Raw genomic sequence first — 19,868 nt, 5'->3', positions numbered from 1 at the left:
CCACTGAGGTATGTGAGTGAAGCGAGTACTCGCTTCGCAGGCCACTGAGGTATGTGAGTGAAGCGAGTACTCGCTTCGCAGGCCACTGAGGTATGTGAGTGAAGCGAGTACTCGCTTCGCAGGCCACTGAGGTATGTGAGTGAAGCGAGTACTCGCTTCGCAGGCCACTGCGTGTGTGAGTGAAGCGAGTACTCGCTTCGTAGGCCACTGAGGTATGTGAGTGAAGCGAGTACTCGCTTCGCAGGCCACTGGGGTATGTGAGTGAAGCGAGTACTCGCTTCGCAGGCCACTGCGTGTGTGATTGAAGCGAGTACTCGCTTCGTAGGCCACTGCGTGTGTGAGTGAAGCGAGTACTCGCTTCGTAGGCCACTGAGGTATGTGAGTGAAGCGAGTACTCGCTTCGCAGGCCACTGAGGTATGTGAGTGAAGCGAGTACTCGCTTCGTAGGCCACTGCGTGTGTGAGTGAAGCGAGTACTCGCTTCGCAGGCCACTGAGGTATGTGAGTGAAGCGAGTACTCGCTTCGCAGGCCACTGAGGTATGTGAGTGAAGCGAGTACTCGCTTCGTAGGCCACTGCGTGTGTGAGTGAAGCGAGTACTCGCTTCGCAGGCCACTGAGGTATGTGAGTGAAGCGAGTACTCGCTTCGCAGGCCACTGCGTGTGTGAGTGAAGCGAGTACTCGCTTCGTAGGCCACTGAGGTATGTGAGTGAAGCGAGTACTCGCTTCGCAGGCCACTGAGGTATGTGAGTGAAGCGAGTACTCGCTTCGCAGGCCACTGCGTGTGTGATTGAAGCGAGTACTCGCTTCGCAGGCCACTGAGGTATGTGAGTGAAGCGAGTACTCGCTTCGCAGGCCACTGAGGTATGTGAGTGAAGCGAGTACTCGCTTCGCAGGCCACTTAGTGTATGAGTGAAGCGAGTACTCGCTTCGCAGGCCACTGCGTGTGTGAGTGAAGCGAGTACTCGCTTCGCAGGCCACTGAGGTATGTGAGTGAAGCGAGTACTCGCTTCGCAGGCCACTGAGGTATGTGAGTGAAGCGAGTACTCGCTTCGCAGGCCACTGCGTGTGTGATTGAAGCGAGTACTCGCTTCGCAGGCCACTGAGGTATGTGAGTGAAGCGAGTACTCGCTTCGCAGGCCACTTAGTGTATGAGTGAAGCGAGTACTCGCTTCGTAGGCCACTGAGGTATGTGAGTGAAGCGAGTACTCGCTTCGTAGGCCACTGAGGTATGTGAGTGAAGCGAGTACTCGCTTCGTAGGCCACTGAGGTATGTGAGTGAAGCGAGTACTCGCTTCGTAGGCCACTGAGGTATGTGAGTGAAGCGAGTACTCGCTTCGCAGGCCACTGCGTGTGTGAGTGAAGCGAGTACTCGCTTCGCAGGCCACTGCGTGTGTGATTGAAGCGAGTACTCGCTTCGCAGTCCACTGCGTGTGTGATTGAAGCGAGTACTCGCTTCGTAGGCCACTGAGGTATGTGAGTGAAGCGAGTACTCGCTTCGCAGGCCACTGAGGTATGTGAGTGAAGCGAGTACTCGCTTCGCAGGCCACTGCGTGTGTGAGTGAAGCGAGTACTCGCTTCGCAGGCCACTGCGTGTGTGAGTGAAGCGAGTACTCGCTTCGCAGGCCACTGAGTGTATGAGTGAAGCGAGTACTCGCTTCGCAGGCCACTGCGTGTGTGATTGAAGCGAGTACTCGCTTCGTAGGCCACTGAGGTATGTGAGTGAAGCGAGTACTCGCTTCGTAGGCCACTGAGGTATGTGAGTGAAGCGAGTACTCGCTTCGCAGGCCACTGCGTGTGTGATTGAAGCCTAAGTGGCCTGCGAAGCGAGTACTCGCTTCACTCACATACCTAAGTGGCCTACGAAGCGAGTACTCGCCACTTAGTGTGTGTATATAAGTGTGTGTGTGTGTGTATGTCTGGGTGTGTGTATAAGTGTGTGTGTGTATGTGTGTGTTGTGTATAAGTGTGTGTGTGTATGTCTGTGTGTGTATATGTCTGTGTCTGTGTGTGTGTGTGTGTGTAAGTGTGTGTTGTGTATAAGTGTGTATGTGTGTGTATAAGTGTGTGTGTATGTATGTTGTATGTGTGTGTTGTGTATAAGTGTGTGTGTATGTCTGTGTGTGTATAACTGTGTGTAAGTGTGTATGTGTATTTAAGTGTGTATGTATGTGTGTGTGTGTGTGTGTGTGTGTGTGTATATGTCTGTCTGTGTGTGTATAAGTGTGTGTGTGTATGTATGTCTGTGTGTATAAGTGTGTGTGTGTGTGTATGTTGTATATGTGTGTGTTGTGTATAAGTGTGTGTGTGTATGTAAGTGTGTGTATAAGTGTGTATGTGTGTGTATGTATGTGTGTATATATGTGTGTGTGTGTGTATAAGTGTGTGTAAGTGTGTATGTATGTGTGTAAGTGTGTGTGTGTATAAGTGTGTGTGTGTGTATGTTGTATATGTGTGTGTTGTGTATAAGTGTGTGTGTGTATGTAAGTGTGTGTGTATAAGTGTGTATGTGTGTGTATGTATGTGTGTATATATGTGTGTGTGTGTATGTATGTGTGTTGTATATGTGTGTGTGTGTAAGTGTGTATGTGTAAGTGTGTGTGTGTATATGTCTATATGTCTGTGTGTGTAAGTGTATGTGTATAAGTGTGTGTGTAAGTGTGTATGTGTGTGTATATGTGCATGTATGTGTGTATAAGTGTGTGTGTGTGTGTAAAGTGTGTATGTGTGTATGTATGTGTGTGTATAAGTGTATGTAAGTGTGTATGTATGTGTGTGTGTAAAAGTGGGTAAGTGTGTATATAAGTGTGTGTGTGTATGTATGTGTGTAAAAGTGTGTGTGTGGGTAAGTGTGTATGTGTATAAGTATGTGTGTGTGTGTGTGTGTGGGTATGTGTGTTGGTAAGTGTGTGTGTGTGTGTATATATATATATAAGTGTATGTGTGTGTATAAGAGTACTTGCTTAAGACTGCACAGGATTGGAGGAGGGTTTTTTTAAGTGTGAAGGTCATCAACTCATAGTCAGAGGGGAAGATTTAAGGCACAGAAACTGGACACTCAGCAGTTTAGAGAAAAGGATAAGATCAAGACAGTGGCCATTCTGCTGAGTAGAGTGGAGGCAGTGGAGCACAGTTGAAGACTGAAACAGGATATTAAAGCAAGAAAGTGAGAAGCATAAGTAGCAGAGGGATCATTAGCATGAATGTTCAAAACCCCAAGAATGAGGAAGACAAAGGTTCAAGAAACAAGGAAAGCCAGGAGTCTAAGTCAGCAAAAAAACAGGAAAAAAAACAGTGAAACTGAGGTGGAAGAGGAGGTTCAAATCTACAAGAGGGTGAAAGTAGTAGCCAGACACCACCCCTTCAGCCAACCAGGTGAGGAGTACAGGAGAGAACATTGGGCCACAACTCAAGCAGAGTCTTCAGGGTAAAGAAAAATTTCAGTTATGGCAAGCAGATGGACACTACAAGTGATAAAGAGGTCATGGCTGTAGGACACTTTTCTTTAGACAGAGCAGGCGTTCCAGATCCCAAGACAAAGGCAGGTAAGGAGGGGGAAGGAGAGGAACAGAAGTTACATTGCAGATAGGCTGACCTGCACAAATAGGACAACAGCTGATGTGGAGGACCAGGATTTATGGCCCCAGCCGAGAGCAGAAAAAGGATTAAGAGTACAGAGAAGAGAAGAAGTACAACCGCAGCAACAAAGGTGAGATTTACTCACATAGAAAGCACATGAATGAATACAAGGAAGGAAATGTTTAAGATTAAGAGCCAAGAAAAAGGAAAAGGGAAAAAAAAAAAATACATGCTGAGATGATCAATACAGAGGAGGGTGGGCAAAGTGTTCTTGCAGTGTACGGTGGTTTAAGATGGAGAAGAAATTAGGAAGGGACTGTGCCATCAAGAAAAAGTGTACTGGAGCCTAAGTAGTAACTAGGACAAAATAGATGTGAAGAGGAAAATGCACCTCCGGCGGAGGCCCTGAGTGCGTCGGAGCGGACCCGGGAGTCACCCCGGAGAAGGCTGAAATCGTATTCAGATGACCTGCAACTCCTCCGCAGTACCTGAAAGGCGGCCGATGGTACAGCTGCGCACCTCTCGGCTGAGAAAAGGCTTACCGGGGGTTAGGCCGAAGCCAGCATTCCTCCCCCCGAGGGTCGCCTGAGAAAGTCTCTACTTCGCCTTGCGACACAGGTCCTCGGAGGAGTTGCCTTTCGTGACACTTGTTCCGGTGCTGCTCTGCTATTTCCTAATTGTGGCTTAGAGGAATAAAGCAGGAAACAAGCAGGACTCTGTTCGCTGCCCGCCCAGACCCAGCTTGTTTTGTTTTTTTCTACTACTTCCTGTGTGCCTGCAACCCCAGTGTGTGTGTTTTCCTAGACATACCTGCTCTTCGCCGGCCAGCCGCCGTTTCCTCTCAGGTAAGTCCAGTCGCCGACTCCACTCTTGACCGACTGTGGCTAAGCGCAGGTGAAGTTTGGACTGAATTCCTCTCCCGCTCGCTCCGGTCGCCTCCGCCTTGTACTTCCGGTCTGGGATTTGCCGGTATGTCTCTTTTACCTTGTCTGTGTTTGTGTGATTCTACTAGCCCCGGGCCTCGCTAACCCCAAATATGCCCCCGTAGCACCTACGCCCCCGGTTCACAGCTACACCGACCGGCGACTTACCTCCCTCTTCTCTTTCTTCTTCGATGCGCTCTTGATGGACTTGGTCGCCGGACCCTTTTCCGCTTTCTCTACGCCGATGCAACTCGGAAGCTGTTGAGGATGCTCTACTTTTCCCTCTATAATCCGAATGGGAGAAGGCTGTCGAGAAAAAAAAAACAACAACACTTAGCCCTCAAGTCTTATAACATAATCCAATACTATTAAGTTGACAAAGTTCCTTCTGTCGTTAACTCAATATCGACTCCGGTGGGCTAAACGTTTTAACTCCCGCTAGTGGCTGACGTGAGCCGCTCAACTTTACGGCGATGTTACGTTAGCTGTGAGGGAGGATTGCTCCGATGCGAGATGCCGCATCCGGAAAGCCAAGGTAAAAAGTTCAGCCCTAAAAATTTAGCCTAAAGCTTGCGGAGCAAGTACTACAAGACTGCTTACTCTCACTCTTCCCGTGCCTTCCCCAAAGAAGGAGCCTCACCAAGCGGGAATGTTCCAGTGACTCCTTATTCAGTAAAAGGTACCTCCTTTCCACAACTTCTTGGGTGGTTAAAGCAAAATAACCGAGGATCTGAAACAAAGCGTTTAAAAAAAATAATATTACATATTAATTGCCTGCCCTTATACAGAGCCTCACCTTTTGACCCACACCGTTTTCATTTCAAAACACAATTTAGCAGCTTTAAAAAACCCTACACGGAACAGACCTCAGCCAAGTAGAGCGCTCCTTCGTCTCCGATTTCATTGTGCGACAAGGAAAGGTACAGTAGTGAACGGTTCATCCGCAACACCTGAACTGGCGCAAAGAATCCCAAAAATACAAAGTTAGAGAGTGGAATAGTAAAAGGAAAGGCAGTATCTTACATATGCAAATATCTAACAAACCCTCCCGCTCTGTACCGCTTACACAAATGCTATTCTAAACCCCGTCGAGACGCTACCGCCCAAAAGGCCTAAATTTCACATGTCCTTAGCGTCCGCCGGCCCGGTCTAAAACTTCTAGGTTATGCTCTTCGACTAGCGTATACAGAAACTAAAGATTTGAGCGCTCTGCCCTATAAAACAACGTGCAGCCGTAAGTCGTCGGTATTTCCCTGTCTCCGGCAGATTGTGACAAACTATGCGGCTCCTGGATTCCTTCCAGAGGGAAGTTCCTGGGCCGGTTTGAAACTAGGACCCAGTTCAGTGAGGGGTGCCTATAAAGAGGCTTTTGAGCCTTTAAAATAAATCCAAAAAAAAAAACCAAACAATTTTTGGAGCTCAGGGGATCTCTCAGAGGTATATAATTAAATACAAGGTACAGATAAATCACCACTAAATAAAAGCATATACACACACAAATCATGTAAAATTATGAATATAAACAGACGTGACCAGTCACCTTGCAGCCAGACTAGTCACTTCTAAACCATCATCACACTACTCCTAGTCAAAAACACTTAAAAGTGCTTTAAGCATATTCAAGCGAATAAATCTAAACCACCGCTCTAATAATCTAATTACACTAAATGGTATAAATAATAAAGTTGGTAATGTCCGAGCCAATTTGCTTTGTCAACGTGCCATAAAAACATACAGGAATGTCTTTGACACGCAAAGTACTGAAGCCGAACAGCTGTAAGACTTTACGTGCTAAAACCCCCCCAAAACCTAACTCCTTTGCAGCCCCGCTATTTACAAGCCACAAAACTACTTAAGCACGTAACATGCCTACCCCAAAAAGACAAAGACGACAACGAAAAACCTAATATCCGCGGATAGGCAACAAAACGCGCCGAACCTTCGCTGCCAATTCATACAAATGGGTTACGCTAATGCCAGATCAGTAGTCAAAGAAAACCACAACATTAACCGACTGGAATCGTGGATCCAGGTTTCGCTACTAAGTAGGAAGTCAAGATGATCTGCCATGATCCAAAGATCCTATTATCTTAGAGCTACGCCCTCCAAGACTCAGAAAGTTTGGAAGATTCTTGGAGTCGCCGTCGATCGAAACCTCACACTCTATACCCGCGTGAAGAACACAACAAAAAAATATGTTTTTTTTTGATGTGGAAACTCAACAGTCAAACCTTTCTTCCCCACAAACATTTTCCATACCCTGGTACAGTCAATGGTAATAAGTCATCTGGACTACTGTATGTAGGCTGGCTGCAAAGAACAGACTATTAAAAAAACTATTACAAATCCAAATACAAAAAGTGCAAAACCCTCGAGAGAAACTTCACCGGCTCCCTCTCCAGGAACGCGTCGAGTTTAAGATCTGCACGACCGTACACAAAATCGTTCACGCAGATGCCCCCGCTCTACGTGTTAAACATCAGCCCGCAAATTCCTCAATCTGAACTTCCCCGGCTGTAAAGGGCTTAAATATAAGCAGGCATACGCCGCTACCTTCTCGTACGGAAGTACGCAGCTATGGAACGCGCTACCCACAGCCCTGAAAACCATGGAAATCTAATCAACTTTCGCAAATCTTTGAAGACATCTCTTCAAAGCAGCCTACACAAAGAACCCAAATCACCACCCAAATATACCTCCTTCATACATCTTCTGCTTAATACTGATTCTATACACGATCTTGTCACGACTATGTCATAACACTCTGTAAGCCACATTGAGCCTGCAAATAGGTGAGATAATGTGAGGTACAAATGCAATAAAAGTAAAAATAAGTGAGCAGAATAACTTTAAACTCCCTGAGGTTACCTATTTAATTTTAAGTCAACCTTCCCCAAGTTTAGAAAATGTCCCAGCAAATTCTTACCGGTGAACATTGCAACCTTCAAAAGCTAGCAAGAAATGTATTAACTCCAATAAAAAAAGGGTTCCTTATTTTCTTTGATTTCTATTGATTGCCTTTATAAATTAACTGAATTTCTATTGCTTTTGTCATTCAACATACTGAAAAAAACCTATGGCTATGTGATGCCCTTATAGGGCAAAGCACATTCATCTTTAGTCTCTGTCTCAATCTACTGGATTGATGAGCATAAGCCACATGTTGTGGACAGGTCTAATAGAATTAATGTAATTAACAGGTTAAGAGCAAATTTTCTCCATTTTGCAGATTTTAAGAGGTCTGCCTCTAAACACTCTCTCAGCTTATTATACGGGTGGCTTCTCCACTCGTATTAAGAGGCCTTTTCTTGAACCCCCTCCTCACCTCAGCGAGGTAACTCGCTCCCGTATCTGAGATGTGGTTGTAGCTGAGATTGAGGGACACCAAATGTTTGCTCGCCAGCTGCAATTCCAGCAGAGCCTGTGCCAGGAACCAGACGCCTTCGTTGTCAATTTTGTTATTGCGGAGGGTTACGTGAGCCAACCTGTAGAAAGGAGCAGATAACATTGATTACTTTTTTATTCTTGCCCTTAATTGTTTTAACATTTCATTTACTCTTGGGCCTTGTATTAGATCTTTGATACTGCTGCTATAGCCGGGGCCCACATGCACGGGAGATAAGTAATAAGACAAATTAGGTGGGCGGCTTGCGTTTACAGATCACGTCGGTCAGTACCGGCAGATCAGATATTTCCGTCAGACTTCTTTCTTCCGGCTAAGCTAAAATTAAAGCACGTCATAAAAGGAAAAGGAGAAAAACCAACCTGTTCCGATATCTCGATGATATGGCGTGATGGGCCGGGGAATGAAGCGCACGAGAGAAGTCGCGCAACTTGGGACAGGCAAGGAGAGGATTGTTTCCAGCCCCTAAGCACAGTACGGTCATTCATTCTCCCCATGCTACAAATAGCCGGTTTCTCAATGCCCAAATAAAAAAATATGACACTTACGTGCTGTCCTCGGAAAACAGTTTGAAATAAGTCTGTTGGGGCAGTGGATTTCCATCCAGCACTAGGGTTCTGGAAGGAAAAGCAGAACACAGCGTTGCATTTTGTGGATAAAGGATTCATACACACAAGCAAATTCCAAGAGACCTTCCTGTTTTAGCCCCCTCACCTATTCCCCCTTGAAACAAACATGCCAACAAAGCAGCTTTTTTTCATGATGGTTTCAGCACAATTTGATGGAATAGTAACACATCTTACTTAAATGAATTTGGAGCCAAAGTTGTGGGTCATGTGTGTATGAAAAGGTACTTATTTGTCTTTGTGTTCCCTGCTAAGACCTGTATCAGTGAACCTGGATTCACTTTTGCCCAATTTCCTCAATTTTAAGTGTATCCGTTGAAGGGAGAATGTTGGTAAAAATTATCCTTGTGCGGCTCGAGAACAAAGCTATACTGTAAATGTGATGGAAGATAGACGTGACTGGAGCGGTCTTAACTAGCTGTCCGGCTGATAATTACTCATGCCGCTGGGCCACATACATGCTCCGTTAGCCGCTACATTACTTAATTAGAAACCAGGAGATCAGGGTTCAAATCCCACACTGTCTGGTGAGTTACTCCATCCGCCTCAGGCATGCAAGCTCTCTAGTGCAGGGACTTCTTGTACTTTTTTGCAGCTTAATAAGTAGGTGCTTGTGTAAGTGACAAACTAATATAAGAGCATTTTCTGTAGCAGTCGCTTCTTTCCACATTAAACTCTGTCAACTGTTTCTCACCTTGTCTTGCATTATGTCACTGATGCAGTTTAGATCAGAGAAGGGCAAAGTACTACAGCTACTCATTTCTATAGCACTACTGGACGTACACAGCAGGTACTTTCTCCCTAGAGGGCTCAAGTTTTTATACCTGGGGCAATGCAGGGTTACGCGAGTTGGGAATCAAAACTCTGCTGCGCTAACCGTTAGACCCTTCCTCCACTCGGGAAAGGGTAAAAAGTTTTACTGTAAGCACACAGCAACTCGCACGACATGCCAAACTGGCTGGCTGTCCAGAAGGCGAGCGGAAAGAAACAGCAACACAAAGAAAACGTGAAACAGAAGCGGTGTACAGTGCCACAGCTGAGACAACCAGGCAGAGTCAAAATGTTAGGAAGGCAATTTTATTGAAGACACCCAACACGGCACGTGTTTCGGCAATTGCCTGCGTCATGGGGGGGGAGGGGGGGGAGGGTCTAAAAACAGAAATTAAAAATCAATAGCGTGCAGATACAATGGTACATGCTACATGTAAAATCATTAAAAATGATCATTTCAGTATATGAATACCAGTCTTCCTATGTTAGTTCCAAACTAACAACATTATCCACACGCTGAAGTTGGACATATCACCAGAAGACTGTCAATAAGAACCTCCATAGGATCACAAATGTCATTAAAAAAAAAAGTTTAATACATACAATTAGTAATAAAAAGATTAGTACAACTGTATTTATAAAACACTTTTCATTGCTTCCCTCAAATTTTGACTCTGCCTGGTCGATTCATCCGTGGCCCTCTACCTGTCCAGAAAGCCCAACCGTACCTTAAGACTAAGGTTGTGTTCCCGATGTGCTGCTGTGCTCCTTGAGGAGGGTTGAGTGACGTACTGATGTTAACGGTGATCCCTACTGGTCAGCTAAAGAGCGGCACTTGGTAAGTGTCAACCTACTCTTTCGCTGGCATATCACTGCAGCATTTGTCCTAGCGACAAGAGGTAACAGCGATAGCGCAACGTGGGCTGTACGAAGAAGCAAAACCAACTCGACCCAAAGCCCATTTTGTTTGCCGTGAACTGAAACAGGTTCTCTCGTTCTACTTACTTGAGATTAGGACAGTGTAGTAGGGTATCTGTCAACAATTCAAACGTGTTGTCCGTCAGACCGACATTCCAGAGGCTAAAAGGACAAAAAAAAAAATCTTTTCAACCTTAACAAGGGAGGTGGACAGCAGTGCAACATCAACTGGGAAAATCCTGCCTTCTGACTGTCCGCTCCTAGGGTCCCGGCTGGTGGCCGCACAGCGTTAAGCGTACTTGTTGGTATTCCTATGGTGTGCTGTTCCTCTCGAGACGTTCAAACAGAGTAAGGAAGGCATAAATACCATAGTTTTCCATGAGAAATACAATGTAACATGTATATACTTTTTACAGATAGCTAGAGAATCGGGCAGGTTTATGGGGAACACGGGTTTATAGTGTTTGTTTCCAACACTTGGTTTTCATTGAATTATATCCAAGAACAGGGATGGGAAAAGATGGAATCCCCACACAATGCTGCTACGAGAGGCATATTTAAACACACTCCTGGGGAAAATGGGAGTTTTGTGGCCTGCACTGACAAAGGGCCTCATCCTTCACCTGACAAGTAAATGGGGCGCCTAAGGAGCCAGAAAAGGAGGACAGCCCCGAGAGAAACCTTTAATATGGGAGACTTACTTGATGCTATGGAGAGTTTGTGATGCTGGCAAACACTTGCTAAATACATCCATCATTTTCTCATCAATTTTCCAGCCTGTGGGAAGAAAACAAAGAGGCACTTCTGTCAACAGAAAAAATATGTTCAGAATTTAGCCAGCGAGAGAGAATTCAAGATAAGAACAGCCATACTGGGTCAGACCTATGGTTCATCTAGCCCAGTATCCTGCTTAATACGCTTTGGAATTACATGTCTAAGAATGCCTTTTACTAAAGTGCCACCCACCGAGACTGTATAGCTGGCTCGAGTTCCACTGTCTCTTATTTCGGCCCTTAAAAACCACAGCTCCTTTAAAGCCCCGATTTACTTGCTAATTTCCTTTCGTCCTACCGCACCAGTACACAACCTATGGGTTATTCCGTAGGTTGTGAACTGGTCTGGTAATACTTCCGTTTCTGCACCCACATCCAATCTATAGTGCTGTGCAAACATACGAAGTGCCGACCGCATCGCTTCTCTGTAAACGTGAACTGATGCTATCGCACGCGACTCCGCCTAAGAAGCTGCCGCCCCATTGGTGGAAAGTGCTTTAATCCTCAAGGTTGATTCCCCTTCAGAATATAGGCTGAAAAAAAAAAAAAAAATCACGTTCTTGAGCCAATGAGCAATAGTAGCTTGGAAGCTGCGTTACCTTTTCTCTCTCTTCTGAAAAGAACAAAATCTATCCGACCTTCTAAATTCATTGGTTACTCGGGAGAACGCAAAGCACATCCGGCAAATGCAACGAATAAGACTACTCTTCCCTGAGGAAGAAAGTACGAGAACCTGATTTACACGGAAAGACGACGCTACTTTAGGGAAGTATGGAACTGTTCTGATAAAAATACCCACATCGGTAAAGCAAAGTAAGAGATCCTTGTACAAGGCCTGTAATTCATACATTCTGTGAGTTGGTGAGATAGCTAGGTAGCAAACGTAACATCATTCAGAGTTTCAAAAGGGGGGAGGCGCAGTTCATACCTTTGATACCTAAAATTGGATGGCATGAACTTTCTCTCTTTGAAACTCCAAGATAGATGTGTACTGGCTGCGTTTTGGGGAGAAAAGTAGATAAAAGGCAATTCTATCAGCAGTGCTAGAATGCTCACAAAAGAAAGAGTTAAGCAGTTTTTAACTGAAAACAAAGCTATTTACAGAGGAATGTTGCTAATAAACATGACCGACACCTATAATTATTTATGCCTAGCCGTGCAGTGTAACACAAAGGAAAATTGATCAATGCTCCTCTCAGGGATATTCCCTTCCAGAAGGAAAGAAATGTTTTTAAAAGAAAGATGCTACAACTACAATTAAATTGAAATCAAAATTAAAAAACAAAGGATGTAAAGAAAGCCTTCTGTGGCCACATAGAAGGGATTCTCTTTAGCAATCCTGCGCCTTTTTATTTTCCAATTATAAAGATTTGTAGCTTCTGCAATGCAAGGACTCGGAGCAGAACAAGAAAGCACGGTCAGGAACATAGAGTAGCAATTAAGAGCTCAAATAAAAAATATATTTTCTGATAGAAAACTGAAACGCGATAATTTACTTACAAATCTTTGAGACAATAAGGGGACAAAACGGACTGGGATCCCTTCTCCTTCCGGACGTCTCCGGGGATTACCTCTAGCTATCCGTACCTTGCGATTGTTAGGGTGTAACAAAATTACACATTTTTCAACAACTAAAACAAAGGATACCAAATATAAAATTTAACAAAAAAATATATATAATCTTCCCTCTGCCAACAGATGGGAGACAGCGCAAAAATAGCACCCCCAAAAAAACGTTGCGTCACCAATTGTACTGGCTGCGTTTATGCTATTCACTTTCTACCAAAATAAAGAAAAATCACAGAATAAGTTTAAAGGATATCAGAGAGTTAGAAGTGGTTTTTATTCTTACCAGCATAGCTTCAGATATCAGTTTGAAAGTCTTGGGAAAATATCACATGTCAAATCAACAACATTTTAAGTGACTTTCAATACCCTGCTTTCTAATTGTCAGTACATAAAACACCTTGTGATGTAAGAAAAATAAAATCATTGGAAAAGTCCATAATGTGTGGTTCTAAAATATAAGCAGACAGCCCAGAACACGGCAGCCAGGTTAATATTCGGCAAACCAAAATATGAAAGCGCGAAACCACACTGGCTCCCACTTGAACGCATCACGTTCAAACTCTGTACCCTAGTCCATAAAATCATCCATGGTGATGCCCCAGCCTACATGTCAGACCTAATACTTGGGAAAAAATCCACTATTTCTGGGATAAGCAGTATACAATGTTTTGTACTTTTTGGGGATCTTGCCAGTATTTGCGACCCAGATCAGCCAGTGTCGGAAACGGGACGTTGGGCTCGATGGACCTTTGGTCTTTCCCAGTATGGCGATACTTATGTACTTATAACCCAGTTCCCCTGATTCTCAGCCCACCGCACTAGCCACGAGGCTACTCCTTCCACGGTAGGAGACTTTGTAATAGGAGCAGCAATTGGCTTGCTATGCAGATCCTCTTATACAGCACAACAGTGCAGAAAACTCCTCTATTCTGTACTAGAGCTGGCCTCGCAGAATCCAAACTTGGCATAGAAATCTGTCCTCCAATTTCCTACCTCGAATGTAGATATCACGTACAGATTTTGGATCTTCGTTTTCCAAGTCAACCAGAATACGTGGCTGGAAGTAGGAAAACCTTTCGTGTAGTAGGCTACGGCTTATGCGAGTCGCCTTCTCTACAGTGTTCTCTGCTTCCTCTGCAAAACAAAAAATTAAAGGGATTCAGATTTTCTGGAGTTCCAACAGAGATCTTACCAAAAGCAGAAACCAGAAGAGGCGAGACACACAAAGGGTACAGAAAGGCGTTGCCTAGTACTCAAGCACTACAGGCTGGGAACGTGACCTCAGGGCAAGTCGCTTCACGCTATGTTGTCCATTGTAAGCCCTTTAACAAGAGGCAAATACAAGAGAAAGGTAACTTTCCTTTGGGCAGTGGCGTACCAAGGGGGAGGCGGTCCGCAGACAGCTTTTTTTTTAAAATCTGTGCAGCGATCGCCGATGCAGGCGGCGCTGCACGGATTTAAAAAAAAAAAAAGCAGGGTGGTAGCTTTAGGGTGAAGAGGGCTCCGAAGCTGGAACTGAGGTCTGACAAGGGGGCAGGAGGGGAATGGGGGATGCAAGGCATGTGGTGGATGAAGGGGCTGAAGCTCAGGACTGATGGGAGAAAAGGGCAGACAGAGCGAACACAGATGCTGGATGGAAGGAAGACTGAAAAGAAGATGAGGAAAGCAGAAACCAGAGACTACTGTAAATAAAATACATTTTTTTATTTTAACATGTAAACCAGAAACATATCTAAACTTCCAGTACCCAAATTGCAAAGGACTCGAATACAAGTCAACTTATGCATTCAGCTTCTCCTATACAAGCACACAACTATGGAACACTGCCAAAAGTTGTGAAAACTTACGACCATCTAAACTTCAGGAAATCACTAAAAACCTACCTGTTCAAAAAGGCATACCCTACCGACCCAACATAAGTGCCTGAACTCTGCAACACAGCAAAACCAAACATAGCAATGAACACTACATAACCCTTCCTCTCTTTGATCCCTATTATGTCTGAAACAAATGAACCTTATGTTTATCTACCGGACTTGAACGCCTTTACGGTACTATGTAAGCCACATTGAGAGTTATATTTATTGATTACCTTTGTATCCCACATTTTCCCACCTATTTGCAGGCTCAAAGTGGTTTACATATACTATTTTTACAGGTACTTTTTCCTAATGGGATCACAATCTGAGGTTATTTGTACCTGGGCCAATGGAGGGTTAATTTACTTGCCCAGGGTCACAGGGAGCTGCAGTGGGAATTGAACCCAGTTCCATAGGATCTCAACCTATTGCACTAACCATTAGGCTACTCCTCAGTTCACATAGGGCAAGTTTTAATAAGGCCACTTTTATGGGTCCTTTTACTAAACTGCAGTAGTGGCAGGAGTCGTTTTCCCCTCACACCGGGACCCTTTTTACCGCAGGGGGGTAAAAAGGCAAAAAAACCCAGTCATGCGGTAAGATAACTTACCACGTGGCAATGCGGCTGGGAGCACCTAATGCCACCCATTAAGGGGGCGGTAAGGGTCCCGCAGTAATCCAGCGGTGACTGGGTAGTGTGCGCAGGAAATGGAACACGCTGGACCCAGAGCTACTGCCGGAGGGCCACGATGGGCCAGTGGCCGTTCAGATTTAGTGTGCCGTAAGCCCGCGTCGAGCTTACCGCCGCTTTGTAAAAGGCCCCCTTAATCTCTCACCTGAAAGGTTTCTTACCCGGTGCAATTTTCTCCGACGCTGGGGTGACCTGATGTATCCGGTGTACAATTTTGGGGATTTCTGAAATCCCATGGAAGAAGCAGAGCTCTGTGTAATCCAGTTCCAGGTTCCCGGTGCACTGATAATCACCTGCAGAGGGTCAGAATGCAGCATATCACCATTAGTGGAACAGACATCTCCGTGTCTCAACTCCTTATTACTTCCCAAATGCCACAAGATTTCGTACCACGCTTACTGATCCTACTTTCAACAATTCTAAGTGTGTAACTCCTGCAAATACAAGCTGCCAAATGCCCCAGTTCTTGCAGGGGGAATTCTGGTCAGCCCCAGTGCACTGTGGGATTTGTAGTCCCTGTTCTTACCACCAATTTCAACCGGCTATAGGTGCCTGAATGCATCTGGAAGAGGGAGTGAGAGAAGACTTCACTAAAATCTTCCTCCTTACAAGTACCATGATAAACTGGCTCCATTTCAAACGCACGCAGGATTTTGAAGACCTTACTCCTAATAACATATCCCACAATACTTGGGAGCCGTGATGAACCGTCAGGTTTGGAACACCGTCCCAGTGTTGACGCTACAACCGGAGACATATTTTGGTACAATTTAGCATGTCCCGATGCTACTACTACCTGGAATCAGGCAACCGTGCCAACAACTGAGGAATCTCACTTTTGTGCATTAACAACTTTCATGCTATTCAATTTTGAATCTTAGGAAAAAAGTTTGAGGTTTCTGAGCATCACCACTTGTGTGGCTGGAAGGATCCTGCTTGCCTATGGAGAAACGTTTTGGTCTGTTGGTGTCTCTTTGTCAAGTATTAAGGAGACTTGGTATCACCCCAAGCTGCTCTTTTCTCCTGTTGAAATACCACTCAAGTTTTCCCTCACCCCTTGTAACACTATCTAGATAGCTAAGCTAGAAACAGCACCAAGACTATATACATTTTTTCCACTAGGTCTTTCGTTTCAGAGCTGATATGGCAGGGAGAAGAGCAAAACATCCTACTCTTCCTCCCCTTTCTCTTACCAGCTAACCGCAATTCTTCGGATTCCTGAACTACAGAAGAGAAAAAAAAAACATGCAGTTTAAAACAAAAAACATTTAGGAAGGAGAAGATCTGTGTGTATATATAGAGAATAAAGACATTGTGAATTCAGAGCAAATTAAGCAAGCAGAAAGGGGCTGCTACACAGCAAGATAAGCATAGAGACAAACTCGTTTAACATAGAACGTTACACTCTAGGGTATCCTGCAGAGAGAGAATGGAATCTAAAGCTTAGCATGTGGAACTGATGGCCTTAAATAAAGGGAAACTCCCACACTATATAGGATTGGTGAAATTTGCATGCAGATCCAAGATACACATGCAACTTAGGGATCCTTTTACTAAGCTGCAAGGAAAGGGCACTGCTGTAATGGCGGGGGACATTTTTCCTGCGTGACAGAGCCTTTTTACTGCAGTGTGTAAAAAGGCCCCCCTCCCCCTCCAAAACAACCGCCATGCGGCAACATAACTTACCGAAAGGCCACGTGGTGGGGAACACTTACCACTACCCATTGAGATGGCGATAAGCGCTCCCGCTGCAACCCGGCAGCGATGCCCCAGTTACTGCAAGATTAGCACCACGCTATAAAAAAACCCTCATTTTTTTCCAGCGCCCCTTCAGCCAGAACTACCTCTGGCAGCCGCGTTTGGGTCAGCGGTAGTCCCGAGTTGTGGGCAGTATGCCCACATTGGGCTTACTGACGCCCTTAATTGGGAAATGGGTACCAACTTCAATTGCTGCTAATTGGGGCTTAACTGAAGTTGCGTGTGGATCTCCCCTGGCCGCTATTCTATAACTTGGTGCCTAACTTTTCCAATGCACAACCCAAAAGAGGATGTGGCCGGGGCGTTGGCATTCCCAAAAGTTAGGCGTCAAGTTATGGAACAGCGCTAATCTGTACCTAACTTTGGGTGCTGGATTTACACCAGTTTCTATGAGGCATAAGGGCGGCATCCTAGGTGTGACCTGCGAGCTGTGCCAGAATGTTAGAAAGGTCAGGAACCCTTTATACAATAGGGACAGATGTTTTCAGTGCCTAAAAAAAAAATTAAAGAATTCTCCCTTAAATTAACGCAGCGCTGTCTGTCTAACAGCAGCAGGAGACAAACACCCTTCTCTTTGGTTCAGTAACTGGATACGTAAAATGGACGCAGGGCCGGTGCTAGACGTGATGGGACCCAGAGCAGATGCTAGGGAAGGGGCCCCAAAGCTTGCTTGCAGATTGTGCAACTTAAGTAGGTTTGGGGCCTCCGGTGATAAGGGGGCCGAGGCAATTGCCCTGTTTGCCCACCCCTAGAGCGGGCCCTGAAGGGATGCTGAAAACAGCGGATCCACCCAGCCAACTTAAAAGAGCAGACTAGGTTTACAGACAGGAGCCTGCAGACACGGATCAGGTCCGCAGAGGTCACTGCTTTCACAGGAGGTTGAGCGTACAGGATGATACCAAATGCTCGTCTTCTGTGTGGCTTACGCTTGCATCCCCTGTCAGGAAGCTGATGTATTCAAGCTGAAAATGTGAGAAGGGGATGGTCTAAAGAACTCCCTTCCCAAAGAACAGCTGTTCAGATCAGAACCTCTGCAAAAAAAACCTGTCCACAATTTTCTTAAGATTCCATTTTCTTAAATTATCTGCCCAGCCGGGCAGCATTGTCTACCTAATTATGTATATTGGGGACATTTTGGAACATCAATATTAACAAGTATCTGCTTTTAACAGTACCTCCCCACCCTTGAACAACACACTGCAATCTCATCCCTCAGTTCTCAAATAATTTAGCACCATTGCTCCCTGGCTGTAATGATTTTCTGTGCTTCCAGCCCACGTGTTACAAGAATCCACTGGTACAATACATCACATGTAATCAGTAAACTCTCAACTCCCTTGTTACATAATACCCCCAATACTATTTTTAATATTTCCAACCATTTTCATTCGTTTTTAAACCTCCACCTTCTTTATACCTGAGAGTTTTTCCTTCACTCCTTTTTTCATCGTCACCTTCTTTACGACACTAGAAAACACAAGAAGGGTAAGAAGGTGAATACTGCTGCCAGACTCATATTTGGTAAAACAAAAAATACGAAAGTGCCAAACCCCTAAGAGAAAAACTACACTGGCTTCCACTTAAAGAACGTATTACGTTCAAAGTCTGCACCCTGGTTCATAAAATCGTTTACGGAGAGGCCCCGCTCTACATGCCAGACCTCACAGACTTACTAACCAGGAACACTAAAAGATCAGCACGTACTTTCCTGAATCTCCATTTCCCCAGCGGCAAAGGATTAAATTACAAATTAACACATGCATCCAGCTTTTCCTACAGAAGCACGCAGTTATGGAATGCGCTACCACTCGACGTGAAAAAACATGCCCGACCTAACCAACTTTCGGAAATCACTGAAGATCTACCTCTTCAACAAGGCATACCGCAAAGTTCCCTCCTAGGAACGCTAACACAATACCGCTTTATCTCCCATTCCGAATAGGAATCTACTATGTTCTCATCAAGGCATACCGCAACGATCCATCTTACAAACTTTTATTGCAATACCGCTTTCTCTCTTATTCCAAACTTGATTGCTTAATCTACTGTGTCATTCATGATCTTTATGTAATACCACTTGCATCTCTCACTCTGGAATGGTGATCGCCATGACGGAACAATGCAAGCCACATTGAGCCTGCAAATAGGTGGGAAAATGTGGGATACAAATGCAGTAAATAAACTGCCAGTGGAGTACCATGACGTTTGTCTGCTCTCGGGGTGGGAGAGATCTATGCATGATATTTCAACTGTCTCATTTGTAAAGCAGGCTAATATATATCTCATTAAATGAAAAGGTATCAAGGAAAAATTTGCAGCAGGAGTAGTCAAGTGGTTAAAACCTACAAATTCTACTCCATCCGCTCCAGTAAGTTAAATATCAATGGAGAATACGGTTAGAGAAATATGTTCAAGATCTTAATTTCCTATTTTATTTATTCATTAAATAATTTTATCACCCTATGACTACCTTTCAGGGTGAGGTACAAAAACAAACATTTTCAGTAACAGCACAATAAATAAAATGTATAACAAAAAAAATATAAGTACCTATAAAATATGCCCCCCTCCCTCCAAAAATCCCCTACAAGTGAATCAGATCTTATGGAAGGTCACTACATGTGTGCACAGAGCACCGCTTGCTTCCTGAGGGAGAGAATGGGAGTCCCAAGGGATTTGTTTTTTTTTTTTTTAATATATTGCAGGGGTGGGAGACAATGGAAAGACATGGGGCTGATGCCAAAAGCAGGAGATCAATGGTAGCCTCAGACCCTCTCTCTGACCTCATGTGCAACTTTCTAACTCTTATCTATGTGTTACATCTTTCCTTTACCCTTCACTATCAATTAAAATGTTCTATTACGTATTGTTTTGACATTGTATATAGTATATTACATTTCTATCCCCCATAGCAGTAGGCTCAATGTGGCTTACAGGTTCCAGAGAGGAGAGTACCAACTCTGGGAATATATACAGAATGGAAAATAGAGTAACAGTAGG

At 44.6% G+C, this 19,868-nt stretch overlaps 1 protein-coding gene across 3 annotated transcripts in view; it reads right to left on the bottom strand.

The window, feature by feature from the left end:
• Window positions 1–19,868, bottom strand: part of LRRC71 (leucine rich repeat containing 71) — a 42,684-nt gene that overhangs the window by 13,058 nt on the left and 9,758 nt on the right. For 2 of the 3 annotated variants that reach the window (XM_030187516.1, XM_030187515.1), the window contains exons 2-12: window positions 18,286–18,335; window positions 16,304–16,333; window positions 15,272–15,403; window positions 13,554–13,694; window positions 10,920–10,995; window positions 10,306–10,380; window positions 8,452–8,520; window positions 7,826–7,985; window positions 5,367–5,450; window positions 5,141–5,230; window positions 4,669–4,806 (exon numbers count right to left, since the gene is read on the bottom strand). In XM_030187516.1, coding sequence (XP_030043376.1) covers window positions 4,669–4,806; window positions 5,141–5,230; window positions 5,367–5,450; window positions 7,826–7,985; window positions 8,452–8,520; window positions 10,306–10,380; window positions 10,920–10,995; window positions 13,554–13,694; window positions 15,272–15,403; window positions 16,304–16,333; window positions 18,286–18,335 — 1,045 coding nt within the window. The remainder of the gene's footprint in view (window positions 1–4,668; window positions 4,807–5,140; window positions 5,231–5,366; window positions 5,451–7,825; window positions 7,986–8,451; window positions 8,521–10,305; window positions 10,381–10,919; window positions 10,996–13,553; window positions 13,695–15,271; window positions 15,404–16,303; window positions 16,334–18,285; window positions 18,336–19,868) is intronic. The other variant, XM_030187518.1, reaches the window with a different exon arrangement.

The sequence above is a fragment of the Microcaecilia unicolor genome, chromosome 14 (genome assembly GCF_901765095.1).
Source record: "Microcaecilia unicolor chromosome 14, aMicUni1.1, whole genome shotgun sequence".
NCBI classification, from domain to species: Eukaryota; Metazoa; Chordata; class Amphibia; order Gymnophiona; family Siphonopidae; genus Microcaecilia; species Microcaecilia unicolor.
Note: the sequence above shows the minus strand (reverse complement) of the source record. Positions and strands in the feature narration are given on the sequence as shown.